Source organism: Carassius gibelio, chromosome B19 (genome assembly GCF_023724105.1).
Source record: "Carassius gibelio isolate Cgi1373 ecotype wild population from Czech Republic chromosome B19, carGib1.2-hapl.c, whole genome shotgun sequence".
NCBI lineage: Eukaryota > Metazoa > Chordata > Actinopteri > Cypriniformes > Cyprinidae > Carassius > Carassius gibelio.
The window spans coordinates 3950640-3972960 of NC_068414.1; the positions used below are offsets into that span (position 1 = coordinate 3950640).

Genomic DNA, 22321 nt, shown 5'->3' on the forward strand with positions numbered 1-22321 from the left:
TGAGTAATATCTTATATTACAAAATATTAATAGGAAATATATATATATATTTTTTGGATTTGACTATTTTACTCTCATTCAAATTTAATGAGCAGTGTCTGGGACATAGCAAAACAACATACATCCTCTCATACATAACTAAATAAAATATAGAAATTGTATCTAAAGAGCCAAATAATGCTTTTGTTATAAAAAAAAAAAACATAGCCTAGTATAACACACATTTCATAGTCATTTGTATGATGAGTCATCATGGCAAATGAGTTATTTATGTTCAGGACACCAAAAGGCACCAAATAAATATGACCCAAATAAAAAAAGTGTGTGTTTTACATGAATTTAGAAATGTTTATAGATCTGTTATTTATTATTTGGTTTCACTGTTTGGATGGTGTTACTGTCTGCAAACAATGACAAATATTTTATCAAAAATCTGTGTTCATGCCACCTTATACAATTACTTAAGATCATTAGCAATTAATATTTTTATGAAAACATGTTTTAAGTTAGGAGTCCCTTATTTTTCTGTATTGAAGGTTGCAACCCTGGCTAAACTGAACATCCAATGAGATCTCTCAGTCTGGCCGACAGCGCCGACGCAGATACAAACATGTTGAGCCTGACGAGAGGAACACACCATACAAACAAGCCTGACTGTCACTGGACGTTCAGCTGACGCTTGCCAACGACTGATCGGGTTTAAAGCTGCATGCCAGATCATCCACCAATCCCACGCTTTACAGGTAGATGCAGCGAGAGAGGAGAAGAAAGAGACCGAATACAGAAAACCACAGAAGGGAAGAAAACTCATTTGAAAAACATACATAAGCAGGACATAACAGACCTCATTTTGTGTTTTTACTTTTAGCTTTTATTCGGTCTTCCATTAAAATAATCAAACTTAAAGATTTCTCTAACTTTTTATTTATGCAAATGATTGCAACTAGCCTAATCAGCATAGCTTTTATCCAGCTCGATTGTATAACTATTTTAACCAAAAAGACTGCAAACTTATTGTAATTGTCACTTTAGATCTACGTAATTTCATAAAAGAAACAAAAAATAAAATATAAACTGGTAAAATGATTTATGTAATGTAACTACACATGCATTAAAAACAAAAATCTACCACTACAACTAAGATATGTACACTTCATGTAGTTCATTATTTGCATAAAACAGGAACAAAACAATAAGCAACAAGGATTAAAAAGGTACATCAAATTTGGAATCTGAAAAGCTGGTGTTCTGTTTTGTTATTTGTTTTTAAAACTATTACAGTAATGCATTTTATTCACTGCTGTTGCGCAGTACCAGATTACAATGTAGATTGTTTTTTTTTTATATATCACTATAACAACATGCTTATGTTTTTGGAATAGTGAACAAGAGTAATTTATGAATGGTTTCTTTAATGCCACAGCGTCTATGGATCATCTTATGTCGGCAGGTCGGAGCTGTCGCTCTCCTTCAGCCAAAAAGATCTGCATTGCCCTGTACAACAGGTGAACCCCTAACTCCCGTTTCCTTCGTACAAGCCAAGTTGACACCACACCATAGTAGTCTCCTCTTTTCTGGTTTGTGAGCATCTTCAGCCCTTTTAAAAGATCAACAGGTAAACAGACATTAAGATGTAAATTTGTGCTGTAAAGAATGTGTATAACTAGCGGAGCGTCTCTTTACCGATAGCATCCACCATACAGGCCTCACGTGTGTAGGCTTCCACAGCAATGACATTCTGGAAACAGTGCAGGGATATCACTCCGTGCCCAGCATTCCAGACCTGCAGGATGTGCTGCACTTTTGAGCAGAGTTTCTGGAGACACGAAGAGAAAAATACTGTGATTGCATCATCATATTAAAAACATGAGCGAGAGTGGTACTAAAATGACAGTGAGATGCAAGGATGTCATTCTTTACTCTACTACGTTGCAGGACAATATACAATTCATTGTTATTTAGAAGTGAAGAAAGACCCACTCGCAATAACAATTTAAATTAACCTTTTGAGTAGATTGTTTTCAAAGCACCAGTTCAAAAACTGGATGATTAAGTCTAGAGCTGCAACTAACGATTATTGTTTCTGTCGACTAATCTAACGATTATTTTTTTCGATTAGTTGACTAATCTAACGATTATTTTTCGATTAGTTGACTAATCTAACGATTATTTTTATTACAATTAATAATCTAATATTCTTTTTTTTTAATAAGCTATATAATAAATATAATATTTCAACCTTTATTCATTTTCAACCAATGTGGTTGAAGTTTTTACAGTATAAAATAAATAAGAGGCAAAGAAAATTATTTTACTATGGTAAATATGAGCTTACGATAGCGTTTATAATTAAACCACAGTAGCCATAAATTTACAGTTGTCTGAGACGTCATGAAATGTTCTTTAGCATCACAAACCATAAAATGTAGTCAGGGTTCTGCTATGGTTTAGCATGGTTTCCAGAGATCTGGAGCTGATTCTGGGTAGCTCGGTGGTTTGTGACTGTTGTCTCGCGGCGCGCTGTCTTTTAAGGGGCTGTTCACATATCACTTCTTTTGGGCACTCAAGTTCATTATTTCCAATGTAGGCGCGCTATAAGTGCGCTCATAATGGAAGCGACGCGGTCACGGTGCGACGCGCTCGTTTTTTTTCAGGCCCGTGCGCACCTCATCGAGTTAAAAACATCTCAACTTTTCAGAATGGCGCAAGCGCAAGAATATCAGACCTGAAGCAGGAAGTTGGTCACCAGATCACACGGTAACCAGTTAAACCGTAACACCGGAGAGCGCCAGGATGTTTTCCTCTGAGGTGCTCGCGCATCGCAGTTGTGCTGCCATGGTACACCATATCGGTTTTGCAAAGGGAACAAAGGGCCATTTTATTTGGCCTCTGTTTAAAGTATTCCCATACTTTTGATAACAGTGGTCTCTGTTTTTGTGATAGAATGCAACTTTCTCCATTCCCAGTATGCCATTACGCGAGATGCAAACAGTGTGACGCGTCGACGCATTTCACGCACGTCGACGTATTTTTGAAGTCGTTGCAGCACTAATTAAGTCCAACGATCCAAACCTATTAGACATGTAACCTTATGTCCCTTAAAGGGCTCATATGATGCAAATTTAAATTTTCCTTTCTCTTTGGAGTGTTATGCTGTTATGCTGTGTTAACACCAAACGCGAATAGACATTTCAATTTTAAGTCAATGCAAAGGCACGTTTACGCGCGTCTGGAGGTCTCAAAGCGCGAATGATGCGTTTAGCATGGCGCAGAAGACGCGAATTCACCTCGTTCGCGCGAATGACACGAATTGAGCGTCTGGCGCGATAGAGCGTCAAATTCGCGTATACAGCATCTAGTTTGCTGCTTAAACATTTTGAGATCATTCGAAATTATAAAAAAAAAATGAAAAGGTACCTCAAAAGTGAAATTTACGTCACTGTCTACGATTACATGCACACTTTTTGGTTTGACTGTACTGAATTCATTACGATTGATGAATCTGATTGTAGTGTTCACTTGAATGCTAAATAAAGTGATCAGGTTGATGTCCGTGTTTATGTCACAAACTACAAATCGGAATAGATGTTTTTTTACATGTGCACACTGCTCAAATAGTGAAAGTGAAAAGCTATTTCTCACTGTTTGCACATAATAATAATAATAACCACTCTCCTACATGTTTTTTTATTTGTTTTTAACAGCAGAATTAATATTTACCTGTTTATTGATAAATATACATATTTGTCATATACAAACTGCTGTGCTGCTGAAATTTATCATGCAAAAAAAAAAAAAATCTCCTGTGGATGAGTATCCAAGACAAGATTGTCCTGCTCCACTTCACAGTTGCTGAGTAAAAGTAGAGTTTTATAATTACAGGACATGCATTTATACAGCACTTTATTAAAAAAGAAAAGCTCCTATGAGCTCCTTCTGTGCTCTTACATCATTACGTTATTTCTGCGTCCTTGCACATGTGCTGTCCTTTCAGTTTTGTGGCTCAATCCGATCAAGTGTTTACAGGCATCTTCAATCGTATTAGAGGATTAATATACCACCACCTTCAATCGGATTGATATTTAATTCGAATCAAGCACAATCGGATTGGTTAAGGTGTTTATATGAACGATTTCAATTCGATTGAGCCATCAATCTGATTACAAATGGATTATTTGGGTGCATGTAAACGTAGCCACTGTTAATAAGAGAGTCATTGCAACTGAACCAAAAAATTTAAACAGATGTAAATATACGCATTTTCTGCCTCATCTTAAATTGCGACATTTCTAAATGTATTTTAATAGACTGATTCATGCAGTGAAAGAACATACTCTAAATGTGCACGCGCACTAGTCAAACCTGCTAGACTTCATCACGTAATGTATGCGCACACTCTGTAGGTCTGTTTTGTTTGCTTTTTGTAATATACTCATTAATAGTTGAGTAAATAATGTTAAAACAACAATTACGATATTATCGCAGACCATACACATTGCACACCTCTACAGTTTAGATTTGTATAATGGATTGTCTTCTTGATTCACCAGTTTACATTTACAGCTCTGTGTGTTTGCAGGGTAAAAACAAAGGTCGATTTTCACATTGTTCTGAAAACAGTTTTATTTTATGCTCATTCATTCTCTGTCAGCTGGTGAAGTGTTTGGTAGAATATAACGGTAACAGCTAGGGTTGCCACCTTCAATACAGAAAAATAAGGGACGCGTGAGGGTGGGGGGGGGACACCCCTCGGGGCCACAGGTCCGGTGATGTGCCAGTGGTGGTAAATCACAACTTAAAACATGTTTTCATAAAAATATTAATTGCTAATGATCTTTAGTAATTGTATAAGGTGGCATGAACACAGATTTTGGATAAAATATTTGTATAATATAATATTTGTAAATATTTTTACTCATGTTTATGATCTCTGCTGAATAAAGTGCTTCATTCTTTTTTCTGAGGAAATCCATTTCTCAAATCCTCAACCACATCACATCTTTTTGGGGTGAATTATGTCTTATTCCTCTCATCACGAAGCGAACAGTAAAATAAAATAAAAACTTGAACAGTCTCGCTGCTTTTTCTTCTGTGTGTGTGTATTCAAGCCACGCTTCAGTTTGAATCTGAATAGCGCGTTAAGCGCGGGGGCGTGGTCACATTAGATATAATGAAGGGAGACATGAAAAACAGACATCGCGTTGTTTTCATATGGATTACTTTATCTCAGAATATTTCGGCAGCACTTGTTTAGTTTAAAAGTACATATTTCAGGCTTTCTATAGATATCTCATGTCTCTTCGTTGAGTATTCACGGAGTTACAGTTCATTTTAATGACGTGTTTGTAAATGACGATCAGCGGAGACAAAGACTGTAGACAGCGCACCTTGTTTGTTATCTTTATTTTATAAGTGCACAAAGGTGTTTTGTTATTATGTCTGTATCCAAAAAAAGTAGACCCTTTACAGATTCGATTGATGTATTGCTCTTATCTGTACGATTAAAACAGTGTAATTTAAGTTCTTTTCGGGGTTATCAGGAGAAAATTACTCAAAACGCATATGCGTTAATCGACTTCAAAGGGTTAACTAACATTAACAAAGATTAATAAATACTGTAACAAATGTATTTCTTACTCATTGTAAGTTCATGTTAGTTAATACACAAATGTTTAATAAATGAACCTTATTATGAAGTGTATGAATGTTGTTCTCCCGAGGCATGCTGTCACACATCTGACAAGCCACCGTGCGCAACACTCGCCGAATAAATTGTGCTTGATACTCATTTCCGCTGAGCAGCCTCTGCCATTCTTTCATATCGACTCTCTGCCGAGAGACCTGCCCTCCTCTGACTCTGATTGGCATTACTTCCTGCAACACCTCGACAGACCTGGGAATAACATAAGGATCCTATTTGAGGACTTCAGTTCGGCCTTTAATACCATCATGTCTGACTTTCTCTCTGACAAACTCACACAGCTCTCCATGCCCAACCTCCATCTGTCAATGGATCACCAGCTTCCTGACAGACAGATAGACAGAAGCTAGTGAGGCTGGGCAAACCCACATCCAGGACTATCACAATCAGCACCGGTGCCCCTCAGGGATGTGTTCTCTCACCACTGCTCTTCTCCCTGTACACCAACGACTGCACGGCTAAGGACCCCTCTGTCAAGCTCCTGAAGTTTGCAGACGACACTACAGTCATCGGCCTCATCCAGGACGGTGACGAGTCTGCTTACAGACAAGAGGTTGAGCAGCTGGCTGTCTGGTGCAGTCTTAACAACCTGGAGCTGAACACGCTCAAAACAGTGGAGATGATCGTGGACTTCAGGAGAAACCCCCCTGCACTCCCCCACTCACCATCATGGACAACCCTGTGACTGCAGTGGAGTCATTCAGATTCCTGGGAACCACCATCTCTCAGAACCTGAAGTGTGACATTCACATTGACTCCATTGTGAAAAAGGCCCAGCAGAGGTTGTACTTCCTCCGCCAGCTGAGGAAGTTTAATCTGCCACAGGAGCTGCTGAAACAGTTCTACTCAGCCGTCATTGAGTCTGTACTGTGTACTTCTATAACTGTCTGGTTTGGTTCAGCAACAAAATCAGACATCAGAAGACTACAGAGAACTGTTCGGACTGCTGAAAGGATCACTGATACCCCTCTGCCCAGCCTCCAAGATCTTTACATCTCCAGAGTGAGGAAAAGGGACTCCTCACACCGAACCCACTCTCTCTTCCAACTATTGCCTTCTGGTCAGCGCTACAGAGAACTGACCACCAGAACAGCCAGACACAAGAACAGTTTTTTTTCCTGCAGGCTTTATTCAACCTGAACAATTAATCTTAATAATTATACATCATCCAGCACAACTAACATAGTTATTTGACATATCTATAAACTGCACACTTTGTAAATAACATATCTGCACACTTATAACATACATGTAAATTTTCTTCCTATACTTCTATTTCTGTATATATATACTACATTATTTAATCTTCTTTTATAATATTAGTGTTACATCCCTATTGTGTTCCTCCTATGTTTGTACTTTCTTCTACACTAGAAGCTCCTGTCAACAATTCAAAGTCCTTGTGTGTGTAAACATACTTGGTAATAAAGCTCTTTTGATTCTGATTCTGAATGACAACTCTATCTGGACCTTGTTGTCCCAGTGACAAATGGAATACAAATTAATTTTAAATGAAAAGTTTTAAAATTCCTTGTTTTATTGTTGTAATTTTTTTTAAAGCTTATTTTACTTATGTAAAGCACTTTGAAATCCCATTAGGGCTGGGTATTGTTCAAAATCTTTCGATCCAGTGCCAATTTCGATACCGGTTAAAAATCCATTTCAACATCAACACAAATACATTAAACACAAAACTTTACATTTTCACCTTAATTAAAACAAATTCTGGAAACACTTCACACTCAGGATTACATTTTTAATACAACTCGTTGTGCTTTTTGGATAGGGGTGTGCCATTCAGGGGTGGACTGGGACCAAAAAGTTGCCCTGGACTTTCTAGCCTACAGCAGCCCACCACATCATAATGCAAACACCCGTTTTGATGTCATTTGTTAATTACATTTTTAAGTAAAGTTTGGGGATTTTAACCAATAGGGCAACTGATCCTTTTTTGGAAAAAAAAGAAAAAGAAAAAAAAGAACAACAGCTGTTCATTTAGCGACTCCTAGTGAGTGATACATGCTCATCAAGACACAAACATTACTCTAGAACTCACACTTTGCATTCAGTCCGATGGGCTATCGTGAATAGTGATGTAAAATTCCTAACTTGATTTGCCTTGTTCACTCGCTTGAAGGGGTGATACGGATCGTAACTGATCGTTTGCACTGGTTTCTAAATATTGCTGATTCAAGCGTTTTAAACAATTCACGTGCGTTCGAAGCTTGCGCTCACTCATTTAAAGCACTGTTTGTCTCTGCGTGTATTCTCGTAAACACAGTCGGTTGTGTGTCAAGTGAACGTATACAGTGGCCTGCTGCTCAGAGAAATTTGCTGTACCGGATAAATCTGTCTCTCTCTCTCCTTTATTTAGACAACGTGAAAGGGGGCGTGTTTCAAGATATGGAATGGAGTAGACCAAACTAAACAGGGAGGGAGGGCAAAACACTCATCCAAACAAATGCTTCATTAAATTGGTGGTATTGCTGGCTTTGGTTGCAATGCTCTTATTGCATATGTTGCACGTTGTTGACTCGGCATCCACTTTTATAAAGTGTAGCCACACTTTAGACCTCTTTGGCATTGTAAAACGGAAACGTTTTGAGAAAAAACAACTACACTTGTGTTGTGTGACTGCGAGTATCTTCCCGTCACGTCACGTGGTGGTGGACAGCCAATCACGGCGAATTTAGGTCCTTACATACACGTATGCTACAAGCTCACACAGACACAGCCGCCTGGCAAAAAAAAAAAAAAAACGCCCGCTTGGCTTTTGGAACCAAAATTTGGCACCGAAAGATAAATAATTTTTCGATACTCATAGTATCAAAGTTTTTCATTTTCAAGTTCGGTACCCAGACCTAAATACCATTGTGTATGAAATGTTCTATATAAATAAACTTGCCTTGCCTTTTCATTCATGAAGCATGTTCAACATGGACGTGTAAGCTCTTGCAGTGTTAACAGATAACGACAGCTAACCCAAATATTCAAAATAAATTAAGGCAAATCCACAACCACATGTATAATATACGTCTATAAATAGCTATAGATTACATATATGCTTCCTGGAGAGGGAGAGAGAGATGCAACGTTGCAGAAATGCATGACATTTATTGTATAATGAGAGACAATACATATAATAAAATAAAATAAAAATAATTCACAATATTATTGTTTTGATGAATAAAATACAACCCTGATAAACAAAATTATTAATTTCAAGCATTGGAATAGTAGGGTAGATCTTCTGCAAATCCCTCTTATATCAAAATGAGTAATAAAAACACATCTAACCTTGGAGGTCTTATCTCCTTTGAAATATTCCAGAGCTTCATAGAGATGACTGTAAGGTCTAGAGCGCTTGCCCTTTCCAACATAGAAAACCGCACTGATGAACGTCTGAAAACATTCTTTAGGATTCATGGACTGACTTCGATAGGGTAGATTCTTCGTCACTCTGTAAAGCAGCAGTAAGCAAAACATATTAGTGAACAATAAAAGAAGCAGTCATTGTCCAAATAAAGTTGAGGGAAACCATGTACCGTGGGTCAAGCAGCAGGTAGTTAAAGCTGGATTTAATGTAACCCTCCCGCCATCTCTTATTCTGATCTGGCTTATCAAACTGCTCACACAGGGCAAGCTCATCTGCTTGACAATTAGGAAGTATGAATCTGTGAAGCACATTTTCCAGTTCTGGGCTGTAACCTGCAGCTGAGAAAGAAATAGTTTATTAAACACAAGGAAGCATGACATTTGTGTGCGATCATTGATGATCTACTCTTTTATTACAAAGGGAACTTTCAATTAGTTGTCATCATTAAATACGATACAAAATATTAGACCTGTTTGACATTAATTTTCATAATATAGGAAGTTAATTAATGTTCATGTTGTAAATGAGAATGGCAACTAGCCATTGTATGAGACACAGAATTAAAAATGATGTATTCATGTGACTTTTGAGGGCAAGTTATATAACTACACACTTGTAACTAGGCATGTATAAAAGCTAACGGACCACATGGCCGCCTGTTGAGTACCCTGGCCTTAAAGGGGGGGTGAAATGCTATTTCATGCATACTGAGTTTTTTACACTGTTAAAGAGTTGGATTCCCATGCTAAACATGGACAAAGTTTCAAAAATTAAGTTGTACGTTTGAAGGAGTATTTTTGTTCCAAAAATACTCCTTCCGGTTGTCACAAGTTTGGGAAAGTTTTTTTCGAGTATGGCTCTGTGTGACGTTAGATGGAGCGGAATTTCCTTATATGGGTCCTGAGGCACTTCTCCCGGAAGAGCGCACGCTCCCGTATAGCAGAGCACTGAGAGCACAACAGACTTCACTGATCAGAGCGAGAGCGTCGCCAAATGTCACAAAAGGAGTGTGTTTTTGGTTGCCAGGGCAAGACAACCCTGCACAGATTACCAAAAGAGAAACAGCATTAAGGGACCAGTGGATGGAGTTTATTTTTTTAATGATTATTTATTTATTTTCCAAGGTTGCACAAGGTCCACAATTGTGACCACAAATAACTATGTACAAGACCAGGGTTTGCTTGTACAAAAAAAAAAAAAAAAAAACAGTTAAGGGGTGGAATAACAACAACAACACAGCTCCAGGATTTCCTCTGCTCCTCCTTGATAGCGCTCAGAAGTAATCCAATCAGATGACCTATTGAGTTATTATCAGAGATAGCTTTGTAACAAATTCACTCCAGGCCCTAAGTGTTTTTGGTTTGGCTTTGTTAATTCTCGCTGTAGTAAGTTCTAATAGTGCAATGTATTTAAATTCTATGAGCCACAATTTACCTGCTGGAATTGTAGGCTCATGCCAAATCTTAAAGATTATCTTTTTGGCTGCAGTTAGAGCAGTGTGAAGAATCCTACGCTGGCTAAGAGTCAGATCAAGATCTGCATCATTCAACAAACAGAGACTGGGGTGCTTAAGGATTACCTTATCACATAGTTCTGTCACAACTTAAAATACCTCATCCCAAAAGTTACCAATAAGTTTGCATTCATAAAACATGTGCATATAAGTACCCACAATATTTAAATTACAGAGTGAACAAAAGGGGGTAGGCAAGCGCTTCATTTTGTGCAAGATATTTGGAATGGCGTATGCCCTATGATGCAGTTTGTAGTGTATTAACTGATGGGCAAGATTTTTTGACATTGTTGGAATAGTGTCCCATATCCAGTCCCAATTTAGATTGCAAGGAGCTATGGAGTTTATTTTTACAGATCATCAACGGAGTTGTGCAAGTGTTTTTGTTTGTTCCCTGCATTTCGAAGATGCTTGTTTTACAAACAAGGCCCAGTTTGACGCCGGATTTGCACATTGTTTATTTCTTAAGGATAATGCAATCCCAACGAAAAAGGGTCACGATCGTGTGTTGGAACCGCAGGCGGTGAGTAAAACTGCTTCAAATATCTCTGTGTTGTTAACTTAGCTATCGGCGCGTAAGCACATCAAGTAAACAACATGCGATGTTGTCATCAAACTGCACTTTCCACATGTACAGCTTAAAAAAAAAAAGACGACATAAAGTGGAACTTAGTCATTTTCCAAAACCGCTAAGCAAATATATACAGTTTCAGTACATGCCACATAGAGACATCGTTGTTGCTGCTGCTCCTGTTAAATTTCAGCATCAGGATCTGATTCTGGATCATAAATAAACGGCTGAATCTGACTGTTAGCCATGGTTTGTTTTGGATGATGTTTTTTTCCTCAGGGTAATGTCACAGCTTCCAAACGCTCTCAACGCAAAAGCTTACTCGCGCTCGTGATTCTTTAGCTCCGCCCACACGTCACGCCTCCAGCCGCTCGTGTTTTTCCGGGAAAAATCGGTACAGACTATCTTTCTCTCAGAAATATAATAAAACTAAAGACTTTTTGGAGTTATGAAGGATGCAGTACTACTCTATAGTTACTCAAGATTAACAGGATATTGAGTGAAAACGAGCATTTCACCCCCCCTTTAAGTATTTCACTAATGCTTTCTATTTTGGCATACATACCACTGGGGCTCACTGCGACAGATTTCTGGCTGTGTGGCGTATTCTGAAGGGATCTCTTTAACTTCTGTACGTACAGTGGGCGGGTTTGACTGTTTATGGGTCCTGGATATTCTCCCATTTCAATTAACTTGCTTCTAAGGTCCTTGTCAGTCAGACCACTTACTCCAACATCACTCTCCTGTTTGGTTTGGTAGCGGTCTGTGCTGCAGTCTGGACTTGTAGAGCCGAGCTGAAGCGAGCGCCAATCATAAAGCAGTGTGTCCTCAGAGCTACTGGTGCTTATCCTAGAGCTGAAGGAGGTACTGGCCATTGGGGGAACATGGGTCTCAATGAGCTCATGGCCCTCTTCAGTGTCAGTATAAAGGTATTCCACAGGTTCATCCGTTTCAGTAGTTAAGGGCTGTCCAGCAGGTGCGCAAGGATAGTTTGCCAGTGCCTGTCGCGAGCGTCCCGACAGTCGGCTCATGCTATACCGAGGAGTACATCCAGAGCACCCTGCATTAGCTCCTGGATTCCTCTGTGTCTTTGGGGAATCATACATCAACCTGGAGGCAGATTCTGAGTTATCTACCTGAAATGGCAAAGACCCTTGAGAGGCAAGTCCAAACGTGACACTAAACTCTTTGTCTCCTAGAGTAGGGAGGATCTGTGGCATTACTGTTGAGGATTTCTTCACTTCAGGAGTGGTAAGCTTATTACCAGCCTCACTGACACTTGTTTCCAACTGTGGTTCAACACTTCCTTCAGCAATTAACACCGTGTCAGCCATGCTGTCGGATAGGATTATTGTGTCAGCTTGGCTTTGACCATCTGAGATTACAGATAACTTGAGAGAGCTCAATTGTGAGTCAACATCCTCCATTTTGTCTTCATTGAAACTGTGCTTTGACGTAGCGTAAGGCGACTTCACAGTGTTGCGGCGCGAACGGGTAGGGGTGGGCAGCGTCTGTTCAAAGAGGCAAGAGCTGGTCTGAAAGGAAGACAATTTTTGGCTCATTCTTTCAGAATGACGACTCAATCTGGACCTGGTTCTCCCAGTAACAAATGGACTTGGAATACAATCAGATTCAGTACTGGTCTCCTGAACCTTACCGGCATCTCGGACATCTGCGGATACACGCGATTGTTCAGTAGGACCCCTGACTACCTCTTTTAGCGGTCTGTTTCCATCATTCCTAACACTGAAGCCACACGGCTCCACAGTCAAACCTGATGTGTGGTCACAGGGTTGGGATGAAGGTGGACTTGCACTGTTTTCAGTGCTGGGGCTCTGGTATGGGTCACTGCCACAGCTGTTGTACTCGCTGGACCCACTGCTGATGTGGGGCTGAATGATGCTCTTAAATTCATCATCATCATCATCATCCAGTTGAACAGGCCCCACAACAGTCTTGTCAAATTCATCTTCCCCTGTGTCAGCTTCTTTGGAAAATATGAATACATCATCAGGACACGTCACATCGATTCCCTGATTCTGTAACACAGTCGCCATACGCTTACAATCTAGGAAATCCACATATTGAGAAAGATCCGATGTAAGATCACTGGACTGATCAAGAGAGAACTGCTGATGCTCGTCTGGGCTGATAACAGGTAAATAATCAATACTTCCCCTGAAGGTCACACTCTTCCGGTTTTCCCGTTGAGACAAAACAGGGTTATTATGTAAAACATCACAGTCACTATCTGCGGCTTGATGCTGGTATGTCATGGATGGATTCTTCTTATTGTCCACAGCAGAGAGACCATTACTAGACAGCATGGGAAACTCCTTGCTCATGTCATCATTATTCCACACATGAGAGTCATGTGAGTCAAGATCGGACGTCTCTGAGAGCCAGAAAGCCTGGCTGTCTCTGTTCAAAGGTCTTCCATTGACTCTACAGCTGCTGGAAAAGGAGGACAGGCGTGTGCTGCTCAATGGTTCTGCTCCAGGGGGAATGAGCATTGAAGTTTCTGGACTGAACGAACTGTCGCTCATGGACTGTCCAGAGAGGATCGCTGGAAAACAAATAAAGACAATATTGTGGTAGTATGATGAAGTTCTCCTTCCGCAAGATAAAACACTATTATCTTTCACTTTCACTGCACAGTTCTGTTAGAGCATGAGGCCTGATAACTAACCCAAATAATGACAACAAAAATCCTTACAATACTGGAATTTGGGAATGTCTAGCTCCTCTTTGGATGTATGGGATTCGTACTCTTGGAGAAGGCTTGCACATCTACTGTTCTCCTCCTGCTCCGCCAGATCAGATGGTTTATTCCCATCCTACAAATAAAGCAGTTAACACTTACATTTTTAGTGTTCCCAACTCGATATAAAGCACAGACTTAAATACGGATCATTACAGCAGGTCAGTACTGGAGATGGTAATGCACTGAATGTTTTACTTGATCTGTGAGGTTTGGGTTTCCTCCATTCCTTAAGAGTAATCGGAGATTCTGGAGACACCCCCAAGATGCAGCGATATGTAAAGGAGTCAGATCGTCAGTAGTCCTAAAACAACAATAACCAAAACTATAAAACATCAGGGTAACAGAAACACTTCCAAGGAATTTTCAAAGCACTATTTTTTTGGTTTTCAAGGACAGAGATCTCACTTACCAAACAATGTCAATATTAACTTTCAAATTCTAATAAATAAACAATAAATGAACAAAATAGAACAAATATAGTGCACCTATATGCACCAACTGTGGCAACTTTCAAATCTGAAAAGATACTAGGGTAAAGTTATTCAACAGCAAAATACAAGGTCAAACTCAGACAAACGGAAACAGTCAACAGGCTTTTCAAAATCCTAAATATTTGCAAGCAGGTTTGGAGACTAAACCAATCCCCCGTGGTCTTGTGTGACATCAGACCTGATCTGTGTCGTTCGTCACGCTGCACGGAGCAGCCGCTTCAGTTTTAACTGTAGTGTCTGTTCTTTTACTGAACTAAATTATTTGGATTACTATACAAAGTTGAATGGACGGATGGTGCCGATACGGCGGGGACAAGTGACGTCCCCGGTGTTGTAGCTCAAGCGTCAACCCCGTCGATTTTAACTATTGAAAATTAACTTTTTGGTAAAAAAAATGGGATTTACTATTAAAAATAAAACATGGAAGAAATATTGTGCTATGAACATTCTGCTGAACATTAGTCTTTAACAGGACTTTTATTTTGATGGGTTGACATACCTTTACAGTTCTCTGTATGTGATGTGACGCTAGTTTTACTCAAATCAAACGGTCAGATGCTCATGAAGTGACTGTCAGAGCAGTTCTGGAGATGTTGTTCATGTGTTCTCGTCTTATTTAGAGAGACAGCAGACGCTGAAATTACGGCGAGCGTCACGTTCGCGTTAATAAAGGAAGTCGCACTTCTGCTCCATTCATTAACACAGACACGCAGAACATGCAGGATTCATATTTAAATAGACTGTTCCGGCTTAATATTTACAGATATTAGTCCATATCGTGATTTGATATAAGTGCAAATTCATTCAAAATTTGGCAAATTCCGTGCCATTCCGCGTTAAACTGTAAATTCCGTTTTTATGACTGGATTCCGCGATTCCCTTTCGTGTTTCCTGCATCGCAGAAATCATAGGTCCCTAGTTGTGGTATGCCAGCTCTATCTTGCAATGGACACACGCCACGACGTTCTCTTTACGTTTGCCCGCGCCCTCAAATCAAAACACTGCACGGCTTCGAGGCAGAGGAATTTGCCTGGATCATTTTTTGTAATGGAGTTACTGGAGTAATCGTTTCAGCCCTAGCTAATATGATGATCTACTCATCAGAGCGAGTGAGCAGTGGTGTAGCTGACCTGAGGTTGGGATCGGCTCCGTGCTGCAGGACCAGTTTGAGACAGCGCAGTCCTCTCTCAGACTCTTTCCCTGCCGCCAGATGAACAGCTGCCAGTCCGTCCTCGAGGATGGTGTTGGGGTCGGCTCCCTGACGCAGCAGAGACTCCACACACCTGCAGGAACACACACACACACACAACAGCAGATGATATCTCAGATCATTATTTAGTTCTGTGTAAACTTCATATAGCCAAAATTGTAAATTCTACTTTTTGTTACAAGTATCGAAGAACCATCACTTCTACCACAAAAGACTGCTTTTTAAGTTCCCTTCCTGATGTATCCGAATTCCTTAGCATATCCAAAACCTCAGAACAACTTGATGATGTAACAGAAACTATGGACTCTCTCTTTTCTAGCACTTTAAATACAGTTGCTCCTTTACGCTTAAGGAAGGTTAAGGAAAACAGTTTGACACCATGGTATAATGAGCATACTCGTACCCTAAAGAGAGCAGCCCGAAAAATGGAGCGCAGATGGAGGAAAACAAAACTAGAGGTATTTCGTATTGCTTGGCGGGAAAGTAACCTATCCTACAGAAAAGCATTAAAAACTGCTAGATCTGATTACTTTTCTTCTCTTTTAGAAGAAAACAAACATAAACCCAGGTATTTATTCAATACAGTGGCTAAATTAACAAAAAATAAAGCCTCAACAAGTGTTGACATTTCCCAACACCACAGCAGTAATGACTTTATGAACTACTTTACTTCTAAAATCGATACTATTAGAGATAAAATTGTAACCATTCAGCCGTCAGCTACAGTATCACATCAGACAGTGCACTATAGACCCCTGAGGAACAGTTCCACTCATTCTCTACTATAGGAGAGGAAGAATTGTATAAACTTGTTAAATCATCTAAACTTACAACATGTATGTTAGACCCTATACCATCTAAGCTCTTAAAAGAGGTGCTTCCAGAAGTCATAGGTCCTCTTCTGACTATTATTAATTCCTCATTGTCATTAGGATATGTCCCCAAAACCTTCAAACTGGCTGTTATTAAGCCTTTCATCAAAAAACACAACTTGACCCCAGAGAACTAGTTAATTATAGACCAATCTCGAATCTCCCTTTTCTGTCCAAGATACTAGAAAAGGTGGTATCCTCACAATTATATTCCTTCTTAGAGAAAAATGGTATATGTGAGGATTTCCAGTCAGGATTTAGACCGTATCATAGTACTGAGACTGCTCTCCTTAGAGTTACAAATGATCTGCTCTTATCATCTGATCGTGGGTGTATCTCTCTATTAGTTTTATTGGATCTTAGTGCTGCGTTTGAAACAATTGACCACAACATTCTTTTGCATAGACTTGAACACTTTGTTGGCATCAGTGGAAGTGCATTAGCATGGTTTAAATCATACTTATATGACCGCCATCAGTTCGTAGCAGTGAATGAAGATGTATCATATCGATCACAAGTGCAGTATGGAGTACCTCAAGGCTCAGTTCTATGGCCGCTACTCTTCACGCTTTATATGTTACCCTTGGGAGATATCATCAGGAAACATGGTGTTAGCTTTCACTGTTATGCTGATGATACGCAGCTCTATATTTCCTCGCAGCCCGGTGAAACACACCAATTTGAAAAACAAATGGAATGCATAGTCGATATAAAAAATTGGATGACGAGTAATTTCTTACTGCTAAATGCAGAAAAAACAGAGGTGTTAATCATAGGGCCTAAAAACTCTGCTAGTAATAACCTAGAACACTGTCTAAGACTTGATGGTTGCTCTGTCGATTCTTCATCATCAGTTAGGAACCTAGGTGTGCTACTTGATCGCAATCTTTCCTTAGAAAGCCACGTTTCTAGCATTTGTAAAACTGCATTTTTCCATCTCAAAAATATATCTAAATTACGGCCTATGCTCTCAATGTCAAATGCAGAAATGTTAATCCATGCATTTATGACCTCAAGGTTAGATTATTGTAATGCTTTATTGGGTGGTTGTTCTGCACGCTTGGTAAACAAACTACAGCTAGTCCAAAATGCAGCAGCAAGAGTTCTTACTAGAACCAGGAAGTATGACCATATTAGCCCGGTCCTGTCCACACTGCACTGGCTCCCTATCAAACATCGTATAGATTTTAAAATATTGCTTATTACTTATAAAGCCCTGAATGGTTTAGCACCTCAGTATTTGAATGAGCTCCTTTTACATTATACTCCTCTACGTCCGCTACGTTCTCTAAACTCAGGCAATTTGATAATACCTAGAATATCAAAATCAACTGCGGGCGGCAGATCCTTTTCCTATTTAGCACCTAAACTCTGGAATAACCTACCTAACATTGTTCGGGAGGCAGACACACTCTTGCAGTTTAAGTCTAGATTAAAGACCCATCTCTTTAACCTGGCATACACATAACATACTAATATGCTTTTAATATCCAAATCCGTTAAAGGATTTTTAGGCTGCATTAATTAGGTAAACCGGAACCGGAAACACTTCCCATAACACCCGATGTACTTGCTACATCATTAGAAGAATGGCATCTACGCTAATATTTGTCTGTTTCTCTCTTGTTCCGAGGTCACCGTGGCCACCAGATCCAGTCTGTGTCCAGATCAGAGGGTCACTGCAGTCACCCGGATCCAGTACGTATCCAGACCAGATGGTGGATCAGCACCTAGAAAGGACCTCTACTGCCCTGAAAGACAGCGGAGACCAGGACAACTAGAGCCCAGATACAGATCCCCTGTAAAGACCTTGTCTCAGAGGAGCACCAGGACAAGACCACAGGAAACAGATGATTCTTCTGCACAATCTGACTTTGCTGCAGCCTGAAATTGAACTACTGGTTTCGTCTGGTCAGAGGAGAACTGGCCCCCCAACTGAGCCTGGTTTCTCACCGGGTTTTTTTCTCCATTCTGTCACCGATGGAGTTTCGGTTCCTTGCCACTGTCGCCTCTGGCTTGCTTAGTTGGGGTCACTTCATCTACAGCGATATCGTTGACTTGATTGCAAATAAAAACACACTATTTCAACTGAACAGAGATGACATCACTGAATTCAATGATGAACTGCCTTTAACTATCATTTTGCATTATTGAGACACTGTTTTCCAAATGAATGTTGTTCAGTGCTTTGGCGCAATGTATTTTGTTTAAAGCACTATATAAATAAAGGTGATTGATTGATTGACAACAGGGGTTAACCTCACACCACACACCTGCAGGAACACACACACACACACACACACACACACAACAGGGGTTAACCTCACACCACACACCTGCAGGAACACACACACACACACACACACACACAACAGGGGTTAACCTCACACCACACACCTGCAGGAACACACACACACACACACACACACACAACAGGGGTTAACCTCACACCACACACCTGCAGGAACACACACACACACACACACACACACACACACACAACAGGGGTTAACCTCACACCACACACCTGCAGGAACACACACACACACACACACACACACACACAACAGGGGTTAACCTCACACCACACACCTGCAGGAACACACACACACACACACACACACACAACAGGGGTTAACCTCACACCACACACCTGCAGGAACACACACACACACACACACACACACACCAGGGGTTAACCTCACACCACACTAGGGGGTCAACTAATATTTTAAATTCGAATATGTATTTGAATAGTTTTTTAAAAAGAGAATTTCGAAGGTGAAAATGAATATTCGAATAAAAAAAGAATGTGGAAAAAAACGCCCACGGTAGTCGAGGCGTGGTTGTCTGCTTTGCAGGGAGCGTGCCTGAGGGTTCAGGGACAGGTCACAGGAGTCGCACTGTCTGGCACAGCATCACTGCTGAAAGTTTACGCGTCTTTATGGAAGATGGCAGCAAGTGCAGAGCCCAACACGACCGCAGCAGAGAAAATGAGGTAAAATTGTTGACCCGCGAGATAAAGTTGTATGCAAGCTATTTAAGATACAGTTAGCATATCATTCGACCACTAGCAACATGAGGTCACATCTCAAAAATGTGTACCCACATGAGCATGGCATAATGTGTGGAACTCCAGCTAAACAGTCACGTCTGTTACTTTGCATCGCCCGCCGTAAGCTCTTGGTCTGCAACACGACAAGAGGCCATAACTGATAATATAATTTTGTTCATTTGTAAGGACGAGACCGATCAGTATCGCAGATGGGGCACGTGTCGGGGAGTTCTGTCAAGCAATGGATCCGAGGTTTGATTATTATTTAATGTCAAGGAAAAGTTCCATGTTTACCACAGCACAGCTCACTCTGAGCATTCAATGTCAGTTCAATATGCTGTAAAACTTCAATTAATATTAATAATATTTGTTTCAATCACTGAATGAAGCCGGCTATATATGGGACAACAGTCGCAACCTTAAATTGCTTGCACAAAACTCTTGATCAGCACTGAAAATGTGTTTGTTCATTTAAACCATTATGCACAGAGAACGTGAGAGAGCGTGAGGTCTGCAGTCTTGGCCATTAGTTGATTTCCTTATTTTTGTGTAGGTAATACGTTGTCATATATGTTTAAGCTTAAATAGACTTTCTATACAAGTAGTTATGTCTCTTTGTATTATTTTGGCCTGTTATTGACATAATGCGCGTCATTGACAACATGCGGCACCAGATGTTCAAATAGTTGGAATATTCGCGTAACACACACACACACACACACACACCACACACCTGCAGGAACACACACACACACACACACCTGCAGGAACACACACACACACACACACCACACACCTGCAGGAACACACACACACACACACACACACACACACACACACACACACACACACACATACACACACCTACAGGAACACACACACACACACACACACACACACAGGAACACACACACACACACACACACACACACAGGAACACACACACACACAGGAACACACACACACACACCACACACCTGCAGGAACACACACACACACACCACACACCTGCAGGAACACACACACACACCATACACCTGCAGGAACACACACACACACACACACACAAACACACACACACACTCACACACACCTTCATTACATCCTTCACAGTTACTGTGGTTGAGCGGCTTCTCGTTATTTATTTGTTTTTTAATAGCCAAGTATATTAATATGAAGAGATCTGTACTTAAGATCATTCTGTGAAGACTAGTCCTATTCTGCCCCTGATTGGGTAATACTCGCTGACATCGGTGGATTGATTGGTTTGTTTCAGGTTCACGGCCAATCAGAGTCAGAGGAGGGCGGGTCTCTTGGCAGAGTCCATTTGAAAGAATGGCACTTTATAATAAGGTTAATTTATTAAACATTAGTGTATTAACTAACATGAACTAACAATGACTAACACATTTGTAACATTATTTATTAATCTTTGTTAATGTTAGTTAATAGAAATAAAGCTGTTCATTGTTTGTTCATATTAGTTCAGTGCATTAACTAATATTAACAAGATTGTCAAGTATTATTAAATGTGGAAATTAACATGAAAAGATGAACAATTGCTGTATAAGTGCAGATCATTATTAGTTATTGTTAATTAATGTAGTTAACTAATGAGCCTTATTTTAAAGTGTTCCAGTTAAGGTGTACATTCAGACAAAAGCATTATTTTAATAAGATATAAGATAGATATATTTAATAATAAAAATATAGTGCCTAAGTGAAGCAAATACACAACTTAACTAATTTAAATGATTACATTATTCAACAGGCTACTGTAGAATTAACAATAGACTATATAAAATAGATTAACTTACCAATAATAATAAATAAATAAATAAATAAAAAAGTGTGTGTTTTACATGAATTTAGAAATGTTTATAGATCTGTTATTTATTATTTGGTTTCACTGTTTGGATGGTGTTACTGTCTGCAAACAATGACAAATATTTTATCCAAAATCTGTGTTCATGCCACCTTATACAATTACTTAAGATCATTAGCAATTAATATTTTTATGAAAGTTAGGATTCCCTTATTTTTCTCTATTGAAGGTGGCAACCCTAGAGGTACCTGACTAACTTTCTCCACTGGACACGAGATGCTTCGATCGGGAAGGTGCTTTAACATATATTAAGCTTTCATATTTTAGTTTATTATTCCAAATGTATCCAAACGGACAGAACACATCGTATAAGGGTTGGACTGAAGTATCTGCGCATGTGGTCTTTCTGGTGACAGAGACAGTTTAATAACGATCAGTTCAGATCGGATAGTTACCTGGCGTCCGCGTCGCGCAGCGCGTCGAGCAGTGACGCCTCTAACCCCGCGCTGCTGCTCATCATCCGCTCAGAGGCGTTCAGGCTCCCTGGAAGACTTTCTGACTGAGCTTTCTCCTAGTTCATCCTCAACAACTCTGTTGTCATCCAGAACAAACTTTCCCTCCATTCGCCGTGTTCCGCCCCGGCCACATGCTGCAGCGCCGCCCGCTGTCACGGAGGAGCGTCACGGAGGAGCGTCCAGGGGGGCAGGGTTTCATATTTTATTGAAGCACCCCTGGGCGTCACCATTGGCTAGCGGACCCCCACCTGCTGTTAGCATCCCATTGACTCCCATTCATTTTGGCGTCACTTTGACAGCGAATAACTTTACATCTGAGGCGTTTAAAGACTCCATTTCTCCATTAATTATTTCTAAAGTTCACAGAAAATGTATGAAAGGCTCCATTACCTTGTATCTTATGGTCTGGTCCCATAGAAGCAGTTTTT

At 40.1% G+C, this 22321-nt stretch overlaps 1 protein-coding gene across 1 annotated transcript; it reads right to left on the minus strand.

Moving 5' to 3' along the window:
- Positions 1-848: 848 nt before the first annotated feature.
- Positions 849-22076, minus strand: LOC127979058 (uncharacterized). The gene is made up of 9 exons (XM_052584179.1): positions 21834-22076; positions 15547-15699; positions 14121-14226; positions 13878-13998; positions 11727-13727; positions 9247-9415; positions 8999-9161; positions 1684-1816; positions 849-1597 (listed from the first exon to the last, which is right to left on the minus strand). Exons 1-9 carry the CDS (start codon positions 21896-21898, stop codon positions 1434-1436), a joined length of 3075 nt encoding a protein of 1024 aa, XP_052440139.1. The 5' UTR covers positions 21899-22076; the 3' UTR covers positions 849-1433.
- Between the last annotated feature and the right edge of the window lie 245 nt (positions 22077-22321).